Source organism: Macaca fascicularis, chromosome 8, assembly GCF_037993035.2.
Source record: "Macaca fascicularis isolate 582-1 chromosome 8, T2T-MFA8v1.1".
NCBI classification, from domain to species: Eukaryota; Metazoa; Chordata; class Mammalia; order Primates; family Cercopithecidae; genus Macaca; species Macaca fascicularis.
In genome coordinates, this window is record NC_088382.1 from 58,945,733 (window position 1) to 58,968,270 (window position 22,538).

The 22,538-nt window shown below is 37.1% G+C and overlaps 1 protein-coding gene and 1 long non-coding RNA gene across 2 annotated transcripts; both read left to right on the plus strand.

Moving 5' to 3' along the window:
• The first annotated feature begins 2,134 nt into the window (after positions 1 to 2,134).
• On the plus strand, positions 2,135 to 5,931 carry PPDPFL (pancreatic progenitor cell differentiation and proliferation factor like). The gene is made up of 5 exons (XM_005563289.5): positions 2,135 to 2,276; positions 2,591 to 2,689; positions 3,867 to 3,944; positions 4,042 to 4,141; positions 5,043 to 5,931. Exons 2-5 carry the CDS (start codon positions 2,635 to 2,637, stop codon positions 5,053 to 5,055), a joined length of 246 nt encoding a protein of 81 aa, XP_005563346.1. The 5' UTR covers positions 2,135 to 2,276; positions 2,591 to 2,634; the 3' UTR covers positions 5,056 to 5,931.
• Positions 5,932 to 12,405: 6,474 nt separating this feature from the next.
• LOC135964728 (uncharacterized) lies at positions 12,406 to 21,554 on the plus strand. The gene is made up of 2 exons (XR_010577276.1): positions 12,406 to 12,726; positions 17,209 to 21,554. It is a non-coding gene; the product is annotated as an uncharacterized lncRNA (long non-coding RNA).
• The last annotated feature ends 984 nt before the right edge of the window (positions 21,555 to 22,538 follow it).

Consider the following 22,538-nt stretch of genomic DNA (forward strand, 5'->3'; position numbering starts at 1 on the left):
ATTTCATTGAGGGTTTCAACCAAGACTTCATAGTAACCATGTTAAAGATGGTCAGAGAAACAAACGAAAGAACTATGAAAAACAGGACAGAAATAAAGCAACTAAATTTACATAGGTAAATATATATACAAACATACATACATACGTGTGTGTGTGTGTATACATACATACAAGTTAAATTTTAGGTACGATATAGTTAAAAAGAGAAGTAGTAAATTGGAAGAAACACTGTGGTACTCACTCAAAATGCAGTGCAGACAAAGGTTAAATTAACTAAATTTACTTTTATATTAAGGTTTTAAAGTATACACACGCATATAAGTGACTGAGACATAAAAATTATGTAGGAAAATCTCAATATCTAAAGTTCAAATTGTGAGTAATTCCATTACATGTAATTACTCAAATATTTCAAAAAACAGATATCATTAGGAAAAAATACAGTTAAAGGATGCTTATAAGTGATTGTTACAGCAAGTTGAAAATTAAGGGATGCAAAAAGACATACTTGATGATTACTTAGAGAAAAAGCTGGTACAATAATATTAATATTAGACTAATTAAACAAACAGCACAAAGGTAAAATGTTAGTCATGATAAAAGAAGACAAAGGCAAATATCCACTCAGACAATATTATAATCGTGATTATTGTGTGCACCTATCACAAAACTTCAAAATTCATAAAACAAAAATTGATATAATTAGATGATATACTCATACAGGAAACTGGTAGATCAAGCAGTAACACATTGGTAAGTATAAGAATTATTTGCTTATAAAAGTTAAGTAATGCAATCTAGCAGATACATGTAAAGTAATGGCAGTATACAGCAAATAAATAATGTTTATTTTTCTCAAGTGCACAGAAAGCCACTTCCATAGACTACTTCAAAAATGAGTAAAAATCAGAAATTATCTCATGACAAGGCAGAAGATTTAGAAATCAATTAAAAGATAGCACTTAGTCAGAAAATAATAGGTGCTGGTGAGGTTGCAGAGAAAAAGGAAAGGCTTATACGTTGTCGGCAGGAATGTATATTAGTTCAACCCTTGTGGAAAACAGTATGGCAATTCCTTAAAGACCTAAAAACAGAACTATCATTTGACTCAGCAACCCCATTACTGGGTATGTGCCCAAAGAAACATAAATTGTATCATAAAGACGCCTGTAATCCTAGCACTTTGGGAGGCTGAGGCGGGTGGATCACGAGGTCAGGAGATCGAGATCATCCTGGCTAACACGGTGAAACCCCATCTCTACTAAAAATACAAAAATTACCCGGGTGTGGTGGCGGGCGCCTGTAGTCCCAGCTACTCGGGAGGCTGAGGCAAGAGAATGGCGTGAACCCGGGAGGCAGAGCTGGCAGTGAGCCGAGATCGCACCACTGCACTCTAGCCTGGGCAACAGAACAAGACTCCGTCTCAGAAAAAAAAAAAAAAAAAAAAAAAAGAAAGAAAAGAAAAGAAAGGGCAAAGCAATCTATCTGAGAAATGTTACTGAAATCAGAATAAAACTTAGCTTTTGTATCAGTAAATGATATTGATACAATGTCATAAATATCCTCTTATTACCCATGATTTCCATTTGTCTTGTCATTCCTGCTAGAATTTCTCACTCACGGTCCACCTGTCCATCAAGTTCTACTGACTCTATCCCACTTCCGGGACGACTTCAATGTTGCCTAGAGCGTTTTCTTGCTCTCCTTTGACAGTGGGACTCTGCCTTGCCTCGCTGTAACTGTGGGAAGGTATGTTCAGTCTCCCCAGCCAGATAGCAGGCTGCTTGTGCATCCCACACGTGCCCAGCGTGGTGTTGCAGGTGGAGTGTGTGATTGTATCTAAGGCTGAGGAGACACTTGCGTATCGCCTCCGTCTCTGTAGTCACCACCGGTTGTGATATTAAACAGGCTGAGTCCAAAGGAGCATCTGGCCAAGTCCTTCCCTGCTGACTGCAGCCAAACTTGGCAGGCTGCCGCGTTCTGAGGGCCTTTGGCTGGCTGGAGGGCAGACGTGCAGGGAGTGCTTGCTTGCTGCCTCTGACTGGCTGTGTGCCCACCTCACTCCAAGTCACCCACAGCTCAGGTTCCAGCCAGCCTGGGGCTTCTAAATATAAGGTGAGCTCAGGGGTCCCCTATCACGCGCCTGCCTCTGGGCCTGCGTGGCTGGTGCAGCCTCTCTTCAATCTCTAAGAACTGGTTCTTTCAAAGCATGTATTTTCTGAAGAAACTTTAGAACCGCGTTTATTTTAAAAGAACGAATTGGAGAAAACAAATAGGTGAGTGACTACTTCCTGGCTGAGTTAACACTTTTTCTCTGACCTTTAGGTCTGTTGTAGATGGAGTAAGTTCTGTGCATTGTGTATAGTTGGACGTATAGTTTTTCTTTCTTTTCGACCTAAATGTACTACTTAATTGCATCTTTTTATTGCAATATGTTTGGTTGAACTTTTGCGTAAACATTTAAATTCCTTTTATCAGATATTTATTACATGGTAAATGATAATACTTTGTAACAGTCACGTGGAAAAAAAGAAAAGAAAACTCCCTCTTATTCATATCAATGCCTCTTTTCTCTGCTGCTGTTTCTCAGATTGATGCTCACAGCTTCTTGCGTGCTTTCTCACGGGTAAAGCCATGGCATCGGTACCTTCCATCGGTTGCCTTCTAGCCAGAAATCAGTATTATCGAAGTAAGTTGCACCATCATAGAGACATCCCTAGGTAATATGATTTGAGGTGATGCTTGTGGGATATTGTTAACATAGGTATCATGTTACCTTCAGAACTTAAGGGAGAAAACTAATTCTTGGTGACAACGAAGGAAACAGGAGGCCTCAGGGACCTCTCTGACCCAGTGCTGACAGCCACTTCTTTGTTCTAGCTACGTTGTATTGATGAAGCCATTGACACTTAAAAATCAGTGAACACCAGCTTATGTTTCATTACAATGTTTTAATTTTATGTACCTTGCATTCTGTAAGATCCACTAAAAACGGATAATTTTACGTACATAAAGTATTATTCAACTCCTTAGAAAAGAAAGGATAGCATGATTTTGCTTCAAAAACTTTCTAATTTCCATCTTCTGCTATGGATAATAGGCCAATTTCTATCTGGCCAGTTTTATTTTTATTAATCTATCCATCTGTTCATATTCATAGCCAAATAGAAAATTGTAGCTTCTTAGAGAAGATTGAGAAATTTCATAAAATAAAATAAGCATTTTAGAACCAAATTAGTAGTTATTAAAAGTATCTATGGCAACAACGCATAGAAAACTCTTCTTTCAAGGGTTGCTCATAGTATAAGTTTTAGAGACAACCACTGATTTATTTATTTTACAAAAGTTTATGCTCATTTACTTGGTGTTATTTATCCACAGGAGTTACTTTTATATTCTGATCTTATAAGAGACATAGGTTTTAAATACAAGTTTAATAAGACAAAATGTTTGTTCTTTCAAAATAATTCCTTAATTCCTAGATTTGATGACTTTTGTAGAACTTTAAATATATATGTATGTAATATTTCTAATGTAGTACGACAATACTTATTCTTGGTCTTGTTCTTTCTTAGTCTTTGAATCTGAAAACATTTATAATACATTTTAAATTCAACATTCACATCCAAGGAGAGGGTGAGTTGCCTGCCTTGGAAATGACTATATCTTATCAGTAGAACATAGTATTTCTTAATATAGCAGCTTTCTATTGATTGGTAATTTGATCAGTTTTTCAATTCACAAATTCACAAGCTAGGAATAAATGATTTCAAACCATGCTACTTGACAGTTTGTATTTAAATGATGCGAATGTGCTTGTCTGGTTGCCAGTTATTTATTTGTTTAATATCATTTGTTTCCCACAGAGTCCAGTGTTTCTTCAGTTAGTTCTTTAACTGGCTCTGATTCCATTAACTTCATAGATGATGACAAATCACAGCAAGGTACTTAGTTATTTCTTTCAGTGCCATCCGTATTATTTCTTTTTATTTTTAATCTCAAATTTGTTTGATAAGGAGTAATACAAATTTTATTTGATAGGGTTGCCTGAAGTGGCAGAATCCACCTGGTGGTTTAAATTCTTTTTCCATTCTGAACCTGTGCTTTCAAATGTGAGAACAAAAGATCTGTCTGCTAATGGGTGAGTTTTAGCCTCCTCTGGTAAGGGCAGTTCTTACTTAGTGAATGAAATAATGCACATGGTATGTGTTATGCTACTCACTTAGGGTACACAATTGTCTCTTGAGAGCAGTAAGCCTTGCCTATGAAGTGTACCTGAAGGATGAGGGTGGCACTAACACAGCTCCCTCCTTGAAGGTCGCTGTCAGGAAGACCATAGCACCCTTTCCAGTTCAGTCACTCAAGAGTGGTGAAGTCATATGCCAAACTGTGTCATTGTTTGGCGGGCGATGGACTGAGAATCTGAGGAAAGGGTCTAAATTTGTTTTGCCCATACCTTCAGGAAAAGAATAGCCATTGTCTAGTTGTTGTCTTAGATAACCTTAGAATGACACTGCTGATTTTGATTAGCTTCTGTGTGGTGCAAATTACTAGGCAGGTTGAATTGGGGGTTTGTGTGCAGTTGTTGTTTTCAGACATTTTGAACTCAAACACACTGACTAGCACAGTTGTTATTTAATATATTTAAACTACTTATTTTGGATTTTAGACATCTGAATACCTAGTAACTAAATGGAATAGAAAGAATCTATAATAAAGGGATTCATAGATGCCAATGTTGAAATACAGTGATTTTGATGGATTTTCCAGCTAAGACAAATTTAGAATCATTATTTAAAAATAGAATCATTATTTAAAATATTTTAAAAAGCCAATGCAAGACTAATTGTTGGAAAGATGTTTTCTCGATACTCTTTATCAAGTTTATTCATGTGAATTATCTGGAGAATGTTTCGTTTATTTATCCCAACCTCTCAGACTACTATAAAGTCAACCCAAATTACAGATGAGCAATTTGTAGTTGATCATCTTTGCACTGCCATTCAATGAACATGTTGGTAACGGTTGCCTGCCTTATGTAGCATGAACAGTTGATTCTGACAATCAAGATCCTCTGCCTGCTGCAGTGGCCCATACGTGAACGGCTCCCCGTCAGCGCCCCAGCTACTCCAGGACTCTTCTCCTTGTAAGAAGACAAAAATGTGCCTGAGATCTCACCTATGAGACAAGATCACAGCAGTCACTGATATAGCAAAAGTTTAGGCATTTTTCTCAACACAAAGACTATCACCGCAAGTGGCACTTGCTACCTGGTGCATCTTTGAAAATTGTGCCTTTAGAAACAAGACACCCCTTTGAAGTAATATGCCTTCAAATGTTGTGATTTACATAAAGTAGCTCTTTCATTACTTATATCATTTTTATTAAAAATCTTAAGTTAGATTATTTTTATGTCTGTTGAGCGATTTATTTATTATGCTTTAAAACTGATGTGTCAGTGTTTCACATAATGGTTTAAAGGGCATTGAATTCAGAAGTTTAGAAAAGAATTGTAAAAATTCAATTTTTTTTTTTAAATAATGAAGGTTGGAAATAGCATATGTATCGTTAAGTACATTACCTGCTAAATAGATTACCATACAGCTAACCAATTGGTCATTGTAGAGACTTTAAAATTCTTTATTTTATATAACATTTAATAACATGGAAAATTATATTATTGTATTAAAAACTGGCCTAATATGCCATATATAGTACAATTTTAGTTGTATTAAAAAGTTACATATGCATAAAGATAGACAGGAAGGAACTATACCAAAATGCTGACAGGGCCATTTCTGGAGATGAGATTATGGGCGTTTTTCATTCTCTTTTTAATATATTTTTCTGTATCTGTAAATTTTTCTAATATACCAAGTATTGTGTATAATTAGAAAACAATAAATGTTAATATAAAATGGAACACTGAAATTTTCTGAATAAGTGTATTCCCTGCATTGAGTAGAATAGCTCTCTGTTCTCTGAATATTGGGTAAATAATACTTAATAAGTTTCAATTGATAAGTTTCTGTATATTGCTTGCAAGTAGTTTTCAGTGTGAGATGTAAGGCTTAGATATCAGGGATGCTCACTCACTTAGCGGTAGACATCACTGCAGTCATGGGGCCAATGCTGACATAAACATCCAGTGGAGTACACATAACCCTTAGCAGGATGGTCTTCCTACCCAACTACATAACCATGACAGAGCATCCAGGCTGGCCATTGGCAGTGACAGACATTGCAGACAGATCATTTACCTGTTTCGAATGGGAAAGGCATTTCTTCAAGCTTGTGTGTCCCTTTATCACATAGCTGTTAATGAAAGGACTCAAACATCCCTTTGATCCACATCACTGTCTACATGTGATGGCTTTCCTGGTGGCTGCCTGCATAAACACATTTTCTCTATTTCTAGAAGTGGATTAAATTGTAGGAGTATATACTTTCACTTGATTTTGGTTCAAATTAAATCATAGTAATTAAAAACGGATTTTTTTTTTAAGTGAGAGAAAATATAATGGCAAACTCTGGAAAGGTTCTGTTTCTACTTTAATATCATCAGCAAATTCTTTTTTTTTCTTAACTACTTGATATATGAATGAACAGATTGCTTGATTAGGTTACTTGATGAAGTTTGCAAAGTAGGTTAGCAAGTTGGCATTTACTTTGTTTACTCAGAAAAATACCATTTGTTAAATTACCTTATTTGGGAGGGCTTATATATTTGTAAAAATTACAGTTTTTATATTAGTTTAGACTAGTGTTGCTCTTTCTGAAAATTATTACTATTTAAAGTAATGGAATTTTACATAAAATTTTAAGTCAAACAAAACTATGAACATATATAGTAATTAAATATTTTAGAGTAGTTACACACAGATGAGATAGACAGATAGATAGATACATTAAAAAAAATAGAAGATATCTTTCCAGAAAGTAACATTAAATTGAACTCACAAAATGATTTAAAAATGGAAAGAATTTCTGCATACTATCCCAGAGTTTCTACAGAATTAAAATAATAGAAATATATAAAAGGAACAAAACATCTTCTGGTTAATTCTAGATAATCTTTCTCAATGTATCAGAAGACATTTTTGCACTGCCTTTAAAAAGTACGTCACAAATAGATCTCAGCATAACTGTGCATTATTTTAGATAAAATATCTCCTACCTGGCTCTGTTGCTTGTTGGGTAGACAATCAACAGTGAAGGCCAAGTGTATTGGGGAGGTGACATCAATCCAAATGACTTGCGATGTGCTGTGAACATTCTAATCTGGTATTATGAAATGTTATTTGACTGGACTTGGATGTCTGTATTAAATGCAGTATGATTTTGACAATTTAGGCTCAGGTTCTATAAAACTATGTGTTGGTATTCCACTATTTTTTTTTGATATATGGTTTTGATCTCAGGTTTCAAGTTACTGATTTTATTTCTTTACAGATGAAACCACCAACAGCCCATCCCTCAATTCTCACAACCGTAAAAATTATTGAGTTGGTGTTTAGGCCTTCTTGGTGCTTCACACCATATGTAGAATTTAAAGTTGTAAAAAACAAAACTGCATGCTTCCATTTGGCTATTAAAGAAGGATGACAAACAAAATTATTTTAGAGAGTGATAGTAATTGGCCAGGTTGAATTGAATAGGGCTAAAACTCTAACTCATAGAAATTCAAGAAGTGTAGCAAGTCATAATTTATTCAAGCTCCCTATAAAGTCTTCTAACCTAACATGTCAAAGCCAAGTTCATGATCTCTATACCCCACCATATCTCCTTGTAGTATCTTCGCTTTCAGATAATGATGGCAGCATTAATCAACTCAAGTAAGTAGCAAGTTGGCTTATTTTCTTTCCTATCCAATCCAACATCAAGTCTTTTCAATTTTGTATCTTTAATGTTTCTGGGGTCTACCTACTTACTTTCTTTCCCAAGTGCACCACCTAAATTCAAATGTCAATCATTTGTCCCTGGGGTACTGCCATGACCTCCTAAGTGGTCCACTTACACTATTTTTATCTCTCTCTAGTCAACTGTCCTCTACAGAATAAGCATAACCATCTTTAGAATGTACAACCCGATTATGCTCCCCTATGAACATTCACTCACACACACACACACTCCCACATTTGCACACACAGAAGACTCAATCACTCCTAATAAATGAGAGGTAGTCACAGCTCATCAATCCCGGCTCTGGTCTAGCTCCTGGTGACCCCTATGATCCATCCCTGCAGGCTGCTCTCCACAGCTTCCTGTGTTCCAGCTGCATCTGCCTTCCCGCAGTCACTTATGTACATCATGTTGCCTTTTGCCACAGGGTCTTTCCATTTCCCTCAGCTTAGAATCTCCTCACTTAATGTCTACTTATCTTTGAAACCTTAGCTCTAAAGTCACTTCCACTGAGAAACCTTCTCCGACCTCACTGACTGAAGTAGATTTTCCATTATCCACTCAGTTAGTGCATATCTCTCTCCTTCCCAGCACTAATCACAGATATAATTTTACAATTGCTTATGTAGTTATTTGATTAATATAGGTTTCATCCATTACACTATAAACTACAAGAAAGTAAGATCAAGGGTCATGCCTGCTTTGCTGAATATTGTGTACCCAGCCTCTGACATTCAATAAATATTTGCAAAGGAATGGCAATGGTTCTTTAGCCAGGACTGGTCACAACCTCAAGAAGCATTACTTTTCAGTGGGAAGAAGGAAACACTAAATCAGTAAAGAAATGAAGAAAATGTTTTCTAATAGTGATACGTGCTGTAAAGGAAATGAAGTGTTTTGTGGGAGAGTGATGAGATAGGGTGGAGGTAGAGGGAGGGCAACTTGGATTGGTGAAGTTAGGAAAGGACTCAGTGAGAAGCTGGCTTTGGGATGGAGTCCTGAAGGAGGAGAAGTGACTAGTTTTGTGAGAAGTACTCTGGGCAGAGAAAATAGCCAGTGGGGCTTGCTATGCTCTGCATTGTGTATATAGCCTCTTGTTACACTGCTGTGAAGAGGCAATGGCTTTGGAAGAATTTTGCATTTTCCATGTGGAGGTCAAATTGTGAACAGCTTTTTTTCCCAACTACACCCACACTGAGAAATAGCAGGGTGTGGGGACTATGCCCTTTCTTCTTCAAGTCCCTCAGGGTGATCTATATATTGTCCCCAATAACACTGCACAGTAGCATGCATACAAAGTAACCGAAGTCCAGTGGGGCACGCCCTCAGGTGTCTCCAGGCCTTGAAATAATTCTCTAAACTAACCAGGTAAGTTCTACCCTATCATTTCCTTTCTACCCCTCACACCAAGTGGGTAAGTGCATTGCTATGAAAGGTTTGTCTCTAGTTTCTTTTTGACAAACTATATTTCTAGAAAAATTTTATATCAAAGGACTAGATAAAAGGGAGAGCTACACTATCACCTTCCTTACACAATCATGAAGAAAGAATGTATTTCAGTTCTGGGGTCTGAAAAGTTTTCTCCATTATAGTCAAATCACTTGGTTCTCAAAAGGTTAAGAAAAAAGCTTATGATGTGTTTCTAATATATCTTCAAACAACTTTTATTCAACTTTTAAATACCTTTTAATTAAATTCATTATAACCAAATATTTATTTCATTTATTCAGAAAAAACCATATTTCTGTTATAGTTTTATCTGACTAAGAGGGTTAGACCATACAAGTTTTGCTTCATTATTTTTAGTTAGGTATATTGGAGTTTGTTTGCCTCCAAATTATAAACCCCAAATATATTAAATCCTTTGCACTTTAGTAATTATTTGATTAACAGCCAACTGAAATTTAAGCTTAATGAGTATTTTATCCTTTTCTCATGCTTAGCAGAGGTTTTTGAATTAGTGAATGAAGTTACTGGGACTATGATTTGTATGTCAATACACTACAAAGCTTAGTGTTTTACAATTCTTTTTCAAGGAAGAACGACTAACATTTTATTTTCAAATGAACTACCTTTGAAAATATTTGTGCAATCTTAAGAAGCATATTTAGAGAGCTGCTTATTTTTGGATTTCAAGCTAAATTTCACCATGAAAAGGGAAGACAGATAAAACTCATAAACTCATCATTTTACTTTGCTCTTTTTTATCCTAGATGGATTTCACATATCTGCTTATTTTCTGTTACTACTGATACAGCTTAATATTCTGGAAGGAGACTGTATTGTTTTCTCTCTATTGTGCAAAAGACATCCTTTTACCTTGATATGTTTGACTGGTGTTCATGGCAGTCCCTGAGTTAGGAGCATATTTGAGTGTGTTTGATGGTGAATATAAGACCTCAATTGGTCCTGAGTTCTGGACCCCACAGGAGTAAGGGTTTTGAATTGAAAGCGAGGTAGGCCTCATTTAAAGGAGCAATGTAGGACTGGAATAAGAAACTGGGGATCTGTGGAGGTGAATTAGTTACTCTTACACATATTTAAAAGTTTAACAAATCTGTAACTGACCAATTAATTCTAAATCAATGAACAAGTATTTTCTTTCTGGAAATATTTTTTAAACACTATTCCATATGTTTTCTTTTTTCAAAATTCTAGAACATGTTAAATTTCAGACAGTCAAATCATTCTCCAGCTAATCATTCTAATTAGTTATTTATAGCATTTGGGTGAAGCATATCTCATATTTCTTCAAAGAGCACTAATGACTTCTCTAATGTTAATAGTTAAAAACATGGTAAGGCAGAGAGAAAGGCTGGAAGTATATTACAACAGTGTAAAAACTCCATAAGCACCTTGTTTGCTGTCCAAACAAGCAGCAATTTATTTTGGCAAATCTGCAGTCCTTAAATTCTCATAATCTGATGTGTCTAAGACTCATGTAGGGAGTTTGAGAAAGTGCAGATAGCAGGGCTCCCTCTCCAGAAATCCCACACCCATAGTCCTGAGCTGAGGGCTAGGAATCTCATTCTTCAATGAGGGCTTCTGGAGATTTGTTTCTGGTACAGAGAGTAACATTTCTTTACACTGCCTATGGGCAAAACTGCCACTGTCCCTCTGCCCAAAGTCTGGGAGTAAGCTGCTTTTGTTAAGCTATGGTGGCCATTTTGGTGTGAAAAAAGCACAATGACCTGGGAGAGCAAGTGAGTGATTCTGGAAACAAAATCATGTAAAATAGTGAGGTTATTTCAAATCAGGAAGATGTAAAGGTAAACTGAGGCTGGAGCTGAACCGGGAACGAAGACACAAGGCAAATGGCAGTGAGAATAGCCTTTATTAGGACTCACGGGCGAGGTTCCTCAGTCCAAGGGTGCGGGCCAAGGAAGTCGCGCTGAGGGAGGAGGGTAGGGGCTTTTTATAGCCCGAGAGGTAGGGAAGCTGGTTGTGCAAATAGGGCTTGGAGGGTCTTGAAACTACTAGGGCAGGAGTTGAGTAAGGGTCATGAGGAAGGGGTCTTTGGAAACTGTTAACCGAAACTGCTGTTTATGAACTTGTGGAATGCAGGTGAGCTGCAGGTCATGGGGGAGTGTGGTTGCCCAGCCGGAACCTCTGACATATGTAAGTCTGCTGGTGTGTACAAGGGTGAAGGGAGTCTTTAACAAAAGGCTTGCTATGCCGGGTAACGCCGCCATGTTGGGTCTAGATTCCTGCCTAGCAGAAGGGTTAGAAGTTAAATATACATAAGTAATCAAGTTCAAACATTGTAGGAAAAGTTGGAGTTCAGAAAGATTATCAAGTTTTGTAGGTAGTTTTCTTTCACATCCTTAAATATTAATAATTACAGACAGCTGCTAATTTTAAATTAAAATGTCTGTTTTGTTTTTTTAGGTCGTAATTCATTCACGACTTTCATTAGAGATAAATGCAATCTTAAAAATGATATTTTTTTCAATTTATCTCCATTCATATAAAATGTATATCGTGTTTATGCTTACCTGATAATAACGTATATTTTCTTCTGTCATTCTGCAGTGGCACCATGGCTTTGAAAATGAATACAGGTGGCCTAACAAACACATTAAAAAAATAGACTAATATGGGCCATCATGTGTCTCACACTTGCAATCTCAGTATGCTGGGAGGTGGAGATGGGAGGATCACTGTAGCTGAGGAGTTTGAGATGAGACCAGCCTGGGCAACACAGAGAAATGTCATCCCTGTAAAAAATACAAAAAAGAAATTAACCAGGTTTGGTGGCACCTGTGGTCCCAACTACTTGGGAGGGTGAGGCCAGGTGTAGAGGCTGCAGTGAGCTAGATAACGCCACTGCACTCTAGTCCAGCCTGGGTGACAAAGCAAGACCCTATCTCAAAAGAAGGAAGGGAAGGAAAGGGGAGGGGAGGGAAGGGGAGGGAAGGGGAGGGGAGGGAGGGGGGAGGGAAAGGAAAGGGGATGGGGAAGGGGAAGGGAGGGGGAAGGGAAAGGGAGGGGAGGGAGAAAGAAAGAAAGAAAGAGAAGAAAGAAAAGAAGAAAGAAAGAGAAGAAAGAAAGAGAAGAAAGAAAGAAAAAGAAAAAGAAAGAAAGAAAGAGAAAGAAAGAGAGAAAGAAGGAAGGGAGGAAAGGAGGAGAGGAAAGCATTACATGATTGGAGAAAGGAGATGTGTGCTGATGTCCCAGGGGGCTGTCTGTTTTATTTGTGCAGTGATGATTTCTTGCCTATCTCCCATGTGCCAGATTCTCAGCTGGATTCCAGTCTCATCGTACTCTCATTTCACAGGAGTGTCAGGACAGAGAACATTCCACCTGGGAGTCCAGGGAAGGCAGGTAATCTCACTTGTTCTCCTGTAAAGAAAGAGCTGGGGGAAGGGGGCGGGGGATGGTGGTGAAAGTCTACTAAATGCCTGCTAAAGAAGTTTGAGGATTATAGAAAGGTAGAAGGGAAGAACAACTAGTGCGCTGGAGTTAACAATTGCTGCTGTGGCTTTAAACTTTAAGAAAATGCAACAGCAGAAATATTTAAAACAGCTTTAAAGAATGAATAAGGAAAAGCTTATATGTTTGTGATCTTTATTATTGCACATGTCGTCCTAATACATTTTATATTTTAAGAACAAACAATCTTTTTATAAAGAATTTGGATTGTTTTGCATTCCTCCAGATAGTAAAATGTCTAAATCACACACACTACACTCATCTAAAGGCTTCTAAAAATGGAATCAGCTTTAGCAACAGTTTTGGGAAGTGATCTGTAAAGCATTTGCTTTTTATTTTGGAAAGTGTTCACACAAAGCTTTCAAATTAATAACAATCACCATTATTTACTTTGTTATTTCAATGACTAATTGTTGCAGTGTACTCGAGTCCACACTATATTATAATCACAAGCTCTGTTCAGTCTTACTTTTAATAAAAGTTTTTAAATTATTGAAAACAAAAATGTTTGCAGAATTTCAAAGTGATTCTTTCATACTAAGCATTCTACACATGAGAGGTCCTGTTTTTGTTAGTCAATTGAAGATTCTGTGCTGGGCCAGATGTAGTGGCTCACGTCTGTAATCGTAGCACTTTGGGAGGCTGAAGCGGGTGGATCACTTGAGGTCAGGAGTTCAAGACCAGCCTGGCCAATATTGTGAAACCCCTTCTTTACTAAAAATACAAATATTAGCCGGGTTTGGTGGCAGGCACCTGTAATACCAGTTACTCAGGAGGCTGATGCAGGAGAATCGCCTGAACCTGGAGGCGGAGGCTGCAGTAAGAAGGTCCCTTCACTGGGTCAGGGAAGAGAAGGATAAGAGTGTGTGTGTCTGTAGGTGACCAATGACAACACGTGATAGTAGAATGAAGCTTCCTCTTAACTGGAATGCATGAGCAAGGACTGACTGGTTATTCTTAAATGTGTACAAGTATACTACAGTACTAAGTGTATAACACTGTTCTAGGCACCTAGGATGCATCAGGGGATGAAACAGGTGAAACAGGGTTCTTGCCTGTCAGGAGCTTCTAAGAATTCGAAAGTGTGGCACACATTACAAAGCAGTCACAGCTTTTTGTAAAATAATAATTTATGTAGAATAAGTGCTATGTGCATATAGTATACATTTCAACTGAAACAAAAGAGAATAGTGTAAAAACCTTGTCTCTCCTGCTGTTTTAACCCCTCAAATCCAGTTCCTAGTCTCTGAAGCAACAATTGTTTTAAGAATTGTTAATTCTTAAAATTAACAATATACTTGAAAGAATATTCTAGACACTTTGCAAAATTTTTCGGTTAGTGCACAAGTCATTGCGGTTTTTGCCATTAAAAGCAATGACTTGTGCACCAACGTAATACAACATATAGTCACTGGGAGGATATGGAGAAACTGGGTCCCTGGTATGTTGCTGGTCAGAGTGTAAAATTTTACAGACACTTTGGAAAATGGTTTGTCAGTTTCCTATAAAACTAAACATGCAATTACCTTAAGACTCAGCAATTGCAGTGGAGCATCTATTCTAAAAAAATGAAAAGTCAGGTTCACACAAAAACACATACACCGATGCTCTTAGCAGGTTTATTCGTAATAGCCCTAGTTGGAAATGTATCGTTCAATGAGTGAATGGTTAGATAAACTGGGAGACATGTGGTCCGATGGAATGCTACTCAGCAATAGGAAGGAATGAACTCTTGATACATACGACAACATGGATACATGCCCAGGAAATCACAAGTGAAAAACCCAATTTCAAAAGGTTACATAATGTATGGCTCCATTTGTATGTAATTCTCAAAATGACAAATTACAGAGATGGAATCAGATTAGTGGTCACCGGTGGTGGCTGGGGTGCTAGGTGAGGGGTGTGGGTGTGACTATGGGAGTGGCTGGAGGCAGGTCTTTGTGGAGATGGAATAGTCTTGTGTTCCTGATGGTGAAGGCTGGTTAGTGAATCTACATACACATGCTGTAAATGACAGAGCTATAAACATGCATCCCACTAATATCAGATCCCTTCCTTTGATATTGATCTATAATTACATAAGATGTAACCATTAAGGGAAACCGAGTGAAGGATGTGCAGAGCTCCTCCACATGATCTTTATAACTTTGTGTTGAAGCCATACCTATTTCAAAGGAAAAGTCGCCAACATGTCATTTCGTGGCCATTCCACCTTTAGACACTTCCTCTTTCAGCAATTTAGGGCTACAGAAAGAAACAGCCATGGCATCTGCACACAACAAAGAGGTTAATTCAAACACAACTTAAGGTCAGACTTCAACCCTAATGAGCAACCAGTGCCACAGGGAATGCCCTAACCCTGAAAACACTCATTTGAGGCTCTCTAGAGAAAACAACTCAGAAATAGGATAGGGTAGAGAGGGACTACCCTGAAGTACATCAGTAACAACAACAACAACAACAATTTCTCCCCACTGCCTAAAAAAAGAGGGAAGGAAGGAAGAAGAAAAAAAATCCTGAGTACAGGAAGAGAAACAAAAGTTGAAACAGAGATCCACAGTTTGATCCAATTGGAAAATTAAAATGTATCTACTAACACAGCAAAAATTCTGATAAAAGGTTTCCTATTGACTCCTGTACCTCTCTAGGCTAGGTTCTGAATTAACTTTAAAATGTGCTATAATATTCCAACCGCAAAGCTTCATTGCCTTAATTAATAATGGGTCCCAAATCGATTATTCCTGGTGATCCTACTAAATTTAAACCAAGTACCCCCTATAATTTTAGGGGAGCTCTTGAACATGAAGAGATTACAAACAGGTATGCCTCACCTTAAGTACTGAAATTTCTCCATGCTCAAAACACTCATTTCCTTAAAATATCCCATAGTGGGCATGAGTGCTCTCATACAATGGGTAATAAATTAAAATTCAATGAAGTCTTTGCCACTTACAAATTATCATGAAAAAAAAAAAAAAAAAGGGACTCTATGGACCTTACTCCCAGTAACACCCTTATTCCCAGGGACTTCAAGGATTAAAACCGATGACACAAGATGTAGCACATGAAAGGGTGATTATTCTTATGGCTTCTCCATTTAATAGCTCAATTTGGTCTGCTCTTAATCCTGGAAACAATAAATGGTACCTGATTCCTGCACTCTTAAATCTGTGGTTCCAGGCACTAAGCACCACCCCCATATACACAATATTATTGAAATATAGAAGTTGGTAAATATTTTGCTGTGCTGGATTTGGTCAATATCTTCTGCTCAGTTCTCTTTTGTCAGTCTCTCAGCTGCAGTTTTCCTTCACCTCTAAAGGGACATGATAACCTTTGCTACAACAGAATGCATGGGGTACTCCGGCAGCCTTGCCACCACACACAGCCTTTGCAGGTCAATCCTATTTGCATCTACCTTTCTCCAGAAGCACAGGTATGACACTATATTGTAACATCTCCCTCTAAGGAGATTCATATGACACACTCGTTCAGAGCACACAAATACAAAGGAGCTCATAAAAAGGGTGGGTCATTGCCCCACACATAGTGCAAGACAGCCCATCTTGGATACTTTGTCGAAAATTATTTGGTAAGCCAAGGGCTGCTCAATCCCTGACACTGTCAAGAAACAGCTGGGTCAATAAACTCTCAGCACCCTCAACCTCTTTCAGACATTTGGGTTCTAGAGGGAACATATTCCTCATTTACAAATTTTACATAAGCCCATGCATGCTGTCACTTGCAAATCAGCCTACATTAAACAGAGCCTCCTCCAACAAAAGATTCTAGAATCTGTCCAAATTGGAATCCAACAGTTCCTCCAATTCATGCCCCTCACCTCTGAAACTCCTTCACAGTAGGGGACTTAGCAACCTCCTCCCATGCTTGTCTGCTTTTCTATTGCAGAAAGAGCGCCTCTCTCTGATTTCTGCCTTCTCTGTCCTGTAGACTTTGTTTTAATGAGTTATCCTAATTAGGTCACACCCACCTGAGTTACTCTCTTGATTAACTTGAAGTCAACTGATTAGGGACCTTTATTACATTGACAGAATACCTCCACCTTTGCCATATAAGGTAAGATAACCACAGGAGTGATAGCCCATAACTTTTGTCTTATTTTATTGTTTAGAAGCAAATTACATATGTCTTCCACACTTAAGAGGATGGTATTATACAATGGTGTGGGTCACTGGGGTCTTCTTTACATTTTACTTTCTATACATCTGTGAATTGGATTTACCCAATTATTAATTATTTTTGGTTTTCTATAAGCTTTTATTTTTAATCAGTTTTATCTGCCATAAATTGAGAGGCAAATTATAATCTCCTACAACTAATATTTTCTGTTTTTCCTTATTTTCCATGTAGTTATTGCTTTTAGAATATTGATGCTACACTCTTCTCACGTAAGTACTCATAACTGTTAAATCTGCATTGTGGATTATAATGTTTATTATTGTAAAGTGCCATTCTCTGTAACAGGTATTTATTTACTTATTTATAATCCTGAATTCAATAATTTACCTTATTAAGGTTATGATATCCATGTTTTTGTGTTTTCATTTACCTGGAATGTTTTTTGTGCAAACTGTTTGAATTACTTTATTTACATGAATATTGCTTGTCTGCAACCTTATATTTGATTTTATTTTCAATTCCATTTTTTTCATTTAATATACAAAGTTAGTTCATTTATCTTTATTTAATGAATAGTAGATATGTCTGGTACTATTTCATCTCTCATATGTTCTGCTGTGAATTTTATTTTTAAACCTTTCAAATGTATTTTACGTACATCTGGCTTTCTGGATTTCCTTCTCAAAAAAATGGTTATATACTACTACTTGCTCTAATGGTTATCTAAGATAATATTAACTTTAAAAAATATCTTTAAGCCTCTTTAGATAATAACTATTTATTGTCTGCACTATACAATTCTGGAATTACAAACATTCCTTAGCTCAAACCCTGTTCTGAAATCAAATTAGTTAGGTTTTTACAAAGACGATGGTGCTTATGTATTACACATCAACATTGGAATCGACCACACTGATATTACTACAGCAAAAGGCAGGGTTATTAACACAGTGCAAAAAGCTTTACTTCTCCTTTGTACAATGTCTTCTTCTTTATTCTCTACCAACATATTAACTGATTGTATTATTTTACTTTTTAAACTTTTACACCTTGAAATATACTTACATCTCCACCATATAGCTAGCAACTTCTAATTATATTTGTCAACCAGATTTTTTTAAAAAATTGAGAAAATCAGAGATGGAGATGTACATAAACTCCCACATTTTTCCCTATCCCCTTCCAACATTAGAAATTTTATATTATTTCTATATCATCAGGGTTTACCGTTTTTTACATTTTTTCTGTAAACAAAATTATCATATTTATTTCAAATTTTAGTCAATTCATGTACTCAATGCTCAGTGCTGAAATTTTGTTGCAATAATTTTGTTTACTAATTGATTTACTGAGATTCATCCTCTAATAGTTTCCTAAAGAATCACTTACAAAAACAGCACTCCCTGGACACCCACATGCCTATTTGTTCTTTAATGTTGAGTTTGTGCTAGCATTATTGTTTGGCTAGAAATTCTTGGGCCATTCTGTCTTTCCCTGAGAACTTAGTGGGCCTAAGGTAGTCTGGCATCGCACGATGCACAAATTGCTGAATCTTGCTTTTTAATAGGGAGTTTTATATTTTATACAACTGTTCAAGTTATTATTTTTTCCATACATTTATTAGAATATCTTAGAATTATTTGCTTTCGTCATTTTCCCCTCTCTCATATACAGTGTTTCTTTGACATATAAAGATTTGAAAAATTTTTTATGTCTGAAAGGTTTTCTTTCCTGGCTTATGCAAATGATATTTTTCTGTTTCATTGTTCTAATTCTTTCCTTGCACACACTGATTATTCATATGGTTGAGTTCCATTTTTTTCTGCATATTTTTACATTTTTCATAATCCTATTAAATTGAAATATGATTTGTATACCATAAAAGAGACTCTTAAACTATACAAGAAATCAGTTATTTTTGATATATTCACAAGTAGTATAACCATCACTGCTAATTCAGTTCTAATTAATTCCAATTTATTAGCCCCAAAAGAAATCCCATTCCCATTAGAACTTGCTCTTCAGGCCAGGCATGATAGCTCATGCCTGTAATCCCAGCACTTTGGGAGGCTGAGGTGGGCTGATCATGAGGTCAAGAGATCGAGACCATCCTGGCCAACATGGTGAAACCCCATCTCTACTAAAAATACAAAAATTAGCCAGGCATGGTGGTGAGTGCCTGTAGTCCCAGCTACTGGGGAGGCTGAGGCAGAAGAATTGCTTGAACCTGGGTGGCAGAGGTTGCAGTGAGCTGAGATCGCACCACTGCACTACAGCTTGGAGACAGAGTGAGACTCCTTCTCAAAAAACAAAAAAGAAAAAAGAAAAAAAAAAAAAAAGAGCTTGCCCTTCATTACACTCTCTTCCCAGACCCTGGCAACCACAAATTTATTTTCTGTCTCTATGTATTTGTTTGTTCTGCATATTTCATACACGTTGAATTCTATGTTATATGGTCTTTTGTATCTTGCTTCTTTTACTTGCATTTTTATAAAGGTTCATCCATGTTGTCAGGTGTATCAATAATTTAGTTCTCTTTATGGCTGAATATTATTCTATTTATTGATTTATTATAATTTTTTTCATTCATCAGTTAATAAACATGAGTTTTTTCTGCTTTTTGGCTATTGAGAATAAAACTGCTTCAAACACATATGTATAAGTATTTGTGTGAACATATGTTTTCATTTCTCTTGGGTATATAGCTCAGAGTGAAATTATTGGGTCATATAGTAACTCTCCTATTCAACTTTTTAAAAACTGACAAAATGTTTTCCAAAGAACTGCTTCATTTATAATCCCACAGGAAATGTATGAGTCTTTCAACTTTTTCCACCTCCTTGCCAACACTTGTTATGGTCCATCTATTTCTTTATAGCCATCCTAGTGAATGTAAGATGGCATCAAATTGTAATTTGGATTTACGTTTCCCTAGTGACTAACGATGTAGAGCATCTTTTAAAGATGATTATTAGATATTTGCATATTATTTTTGCAGAAATGGCTATTCAGATTCTTTATTTCTTTTATAATTGGGTTTTTCTTTTTTTATTTTCTGTCTTTAAGTATCTTATATGTATTCTGGTTACTAAACCCTTATCAGAGATTTGATTTGCAAATATATTTTCTCATTTGGTGTGTTGTCTCTTTACTTTGTTAATAACCTTCTTTGAAGCATAAAATGTTTTATTTCAATAAAGCCCAATTTATCCTTTTTTTTTGGTCGCTTGTGCTTACGGTGTCATACCTAAGAAACCATTGCCTAATGAACATTTATACCTGTGGTTCTGTAAAAAGCTTAGTGCTTCTAGTGCAGAAGGGCGGTGATGACCACCGTATAAGGTCACTGCCAACCCACCATAACAAAAAAACAGGCTAACAAGAGAAAAACAAATTTATTATGTGCATATGTGTTCATGGCAGTCATGCGAAACAGGAAGTCAAAGAGGAGCCAAGATGATTGAGGGTTAAATGGCCTCTCCATAGGGGAGAGGAAAATGGGAGAATGAATAGGGCAGATAATGGTCAGTAAATAATTCTCCCAGCTTATTATGTGGGTAAAGTTCCCCAGGTAATCTCCCAGAACCTCCCTCAGAAGAATAAATGAAGTCTGTCGGGTATGATGAGGACTCCCAGTGTCTTCTGGGGTTAGTCTTTCTTGGTTATTTGATGAGATTCCTAGAGAAGGAGTCTTACGACACTTGCATTTCTTTTGGAATGAAGCTTTCTTAGATTCTAGAGAGTCCCTCCTGGTGTTTTGGAAAAGAGGACCAGAGACACAGGGAAGCATGCAAAAGGTTAGAGACAGACTTAGCTTCTGAGACTTATTTCTGAGGCCTTTCCATATTCAAAGCATGCAACATGCCAAAGCATCATATTTTGTGGAATCGGTTTCTGCACCCCCAACACTGTCTTTTAAAGTCTAAACTCTGTATATGCACGTAGCATTCCCAATTTTATATATATCAAACTTATAAAAACTTTCCAGAGCCTCTATTGACCTCTTTTTTCCCCAGCTTTTCTTTTTAGGGTTTCCCCATTGTTTTATGGGTGACCACGATATTAGACAACTCCATGTAATTTTTTTTCTTTTTTTAATGAAAAACCTTCAAAGAAATGACTGTTATACTGGGTGAGCTTCCTCTGGGCAAGCTCTGTGTCAAATCAAATAAAAATAGCCTTGAGAGTCAGATGGTCCAGAGAAACCACCCAACAATTCGAATAATGGCAATTTTTAAGAAATTGGGCTTTGTGGCTGGGCACGGTGGCTCATGCCTGTAATCCCAGCACTTTGGGAGGCCGAGGCGGGTGGATCACGAGGTCAGGAGATCGAGACCATCCTGGCTAACACGGTGAAACCCCGTCTCTACTAAAAATACAAAAAGGTAGCTGGGTGTGGTGGCGGGCGCCTATAGTTCCAGCTACTTGGAAGGCTGAGGCGGGAGAATGGCGTGCACCCTGGAGGCGGAGCTTGCAGTGAGCGGAGATCGCACCACTGCGCTCCAGCCCGGGCAACAGAGCAAGACTCCGTCACACACACACACACACACACACACACACACACACACACACACACACACACACAAAGAAAAAGAAAAAAGAAAAAAAGAAAAGAAAAGAAAAGAAAAGAAAAGAAATTGAGCTTTGTAGGAGTTCAAACACTGTTCTGTCATCTTCAGTGACAGCCAGGCTCCTAGTTTTCACCATGATGGCAAACTGTTTTCAAGGCCACTGTGGAATCAAAGAGAGGACTATGAGAATGGAAGTTAATATGCCACACAACTCAATGTTCTTACCAGTATTCAATCATTTTTCTTAAATTCTGGATTGTTGCAAAACTTTGATTAATTTCTGAAGTTCTGAAGATTTATTCTGACAATTTTTGCAGTATTCTCATTGCTTCTATGAAGGAGAGTATTTTTGGAGGTCTTTAATCTGTCATTTACACTAACACCATGGAGGAGATCAAAATATGCCACCCCAAAATATACCTCTTTGGCATAAGGACTATTTTGAGTTGATTATTTTGAGAAACTGCTGACACAGGAGAAACTCTGAAAATAGAGTAGAAGTTACCCTTTTGTCAAGGAAATGTAAATCCATGAAGGAAATTTTTGTTCGTAAGTAGGCTCCCTCTCTGTAAAAGGGAGAGAAGGATGGCTGCAAATCACCAGGACTTACCAGGAGAGAAGGCACTGACTTAACTCTGCAAACACTAAGCTTTTCCTGGCATCTCTGCACGGGCAGTGTTCCCCACAGGCTTCTCTCTTTGTTTCTGTGGATGATGGCATATAAGCCATGTCACAGCCACCTCTTTCAGAACCCCTAACTTCCTGGGTACTTCCCATGAAGAAAGAACATGCAATATCCATGTTAACAAACTTCTATTTGTTTTTCTCTTGCTAACTTATCTTTTGTTACAGGGGCCTGTTCCAACTAATAATTCAGAATGTGAAGAGAAAAATTTGTTTTGCCTTCCCTACAATCACTTCCCCTGACTGGAAAGAAACTTGTTCATTTTCATTTCATTTTTCTTGATTTTCTCATTCCTCAACTCCATG

Coding starts and splice junctions, on each gene's coding strand:
- PPDPFL (XM_005563289.5), top strand. CDS start 2,635: ATGGCATCGGTACCTTCCATCGGTTGCCTTCTAGCCAGAAATCAGTAT. Junction 2,690..3,866: donor CAGAAATCAGTATTATCGAA/GTAAGTTGCACC, acceptor TGTTTCCCACAG/AGTCCAGTGTTTCTTCAGTT. Junction 3,945..4,041: donor TGATGACAAATCACAGCAAG/GTACTTAGTTAT, acceptor TTTATTTGATAG/GGTTGCCTGAAGTGGCAGAA.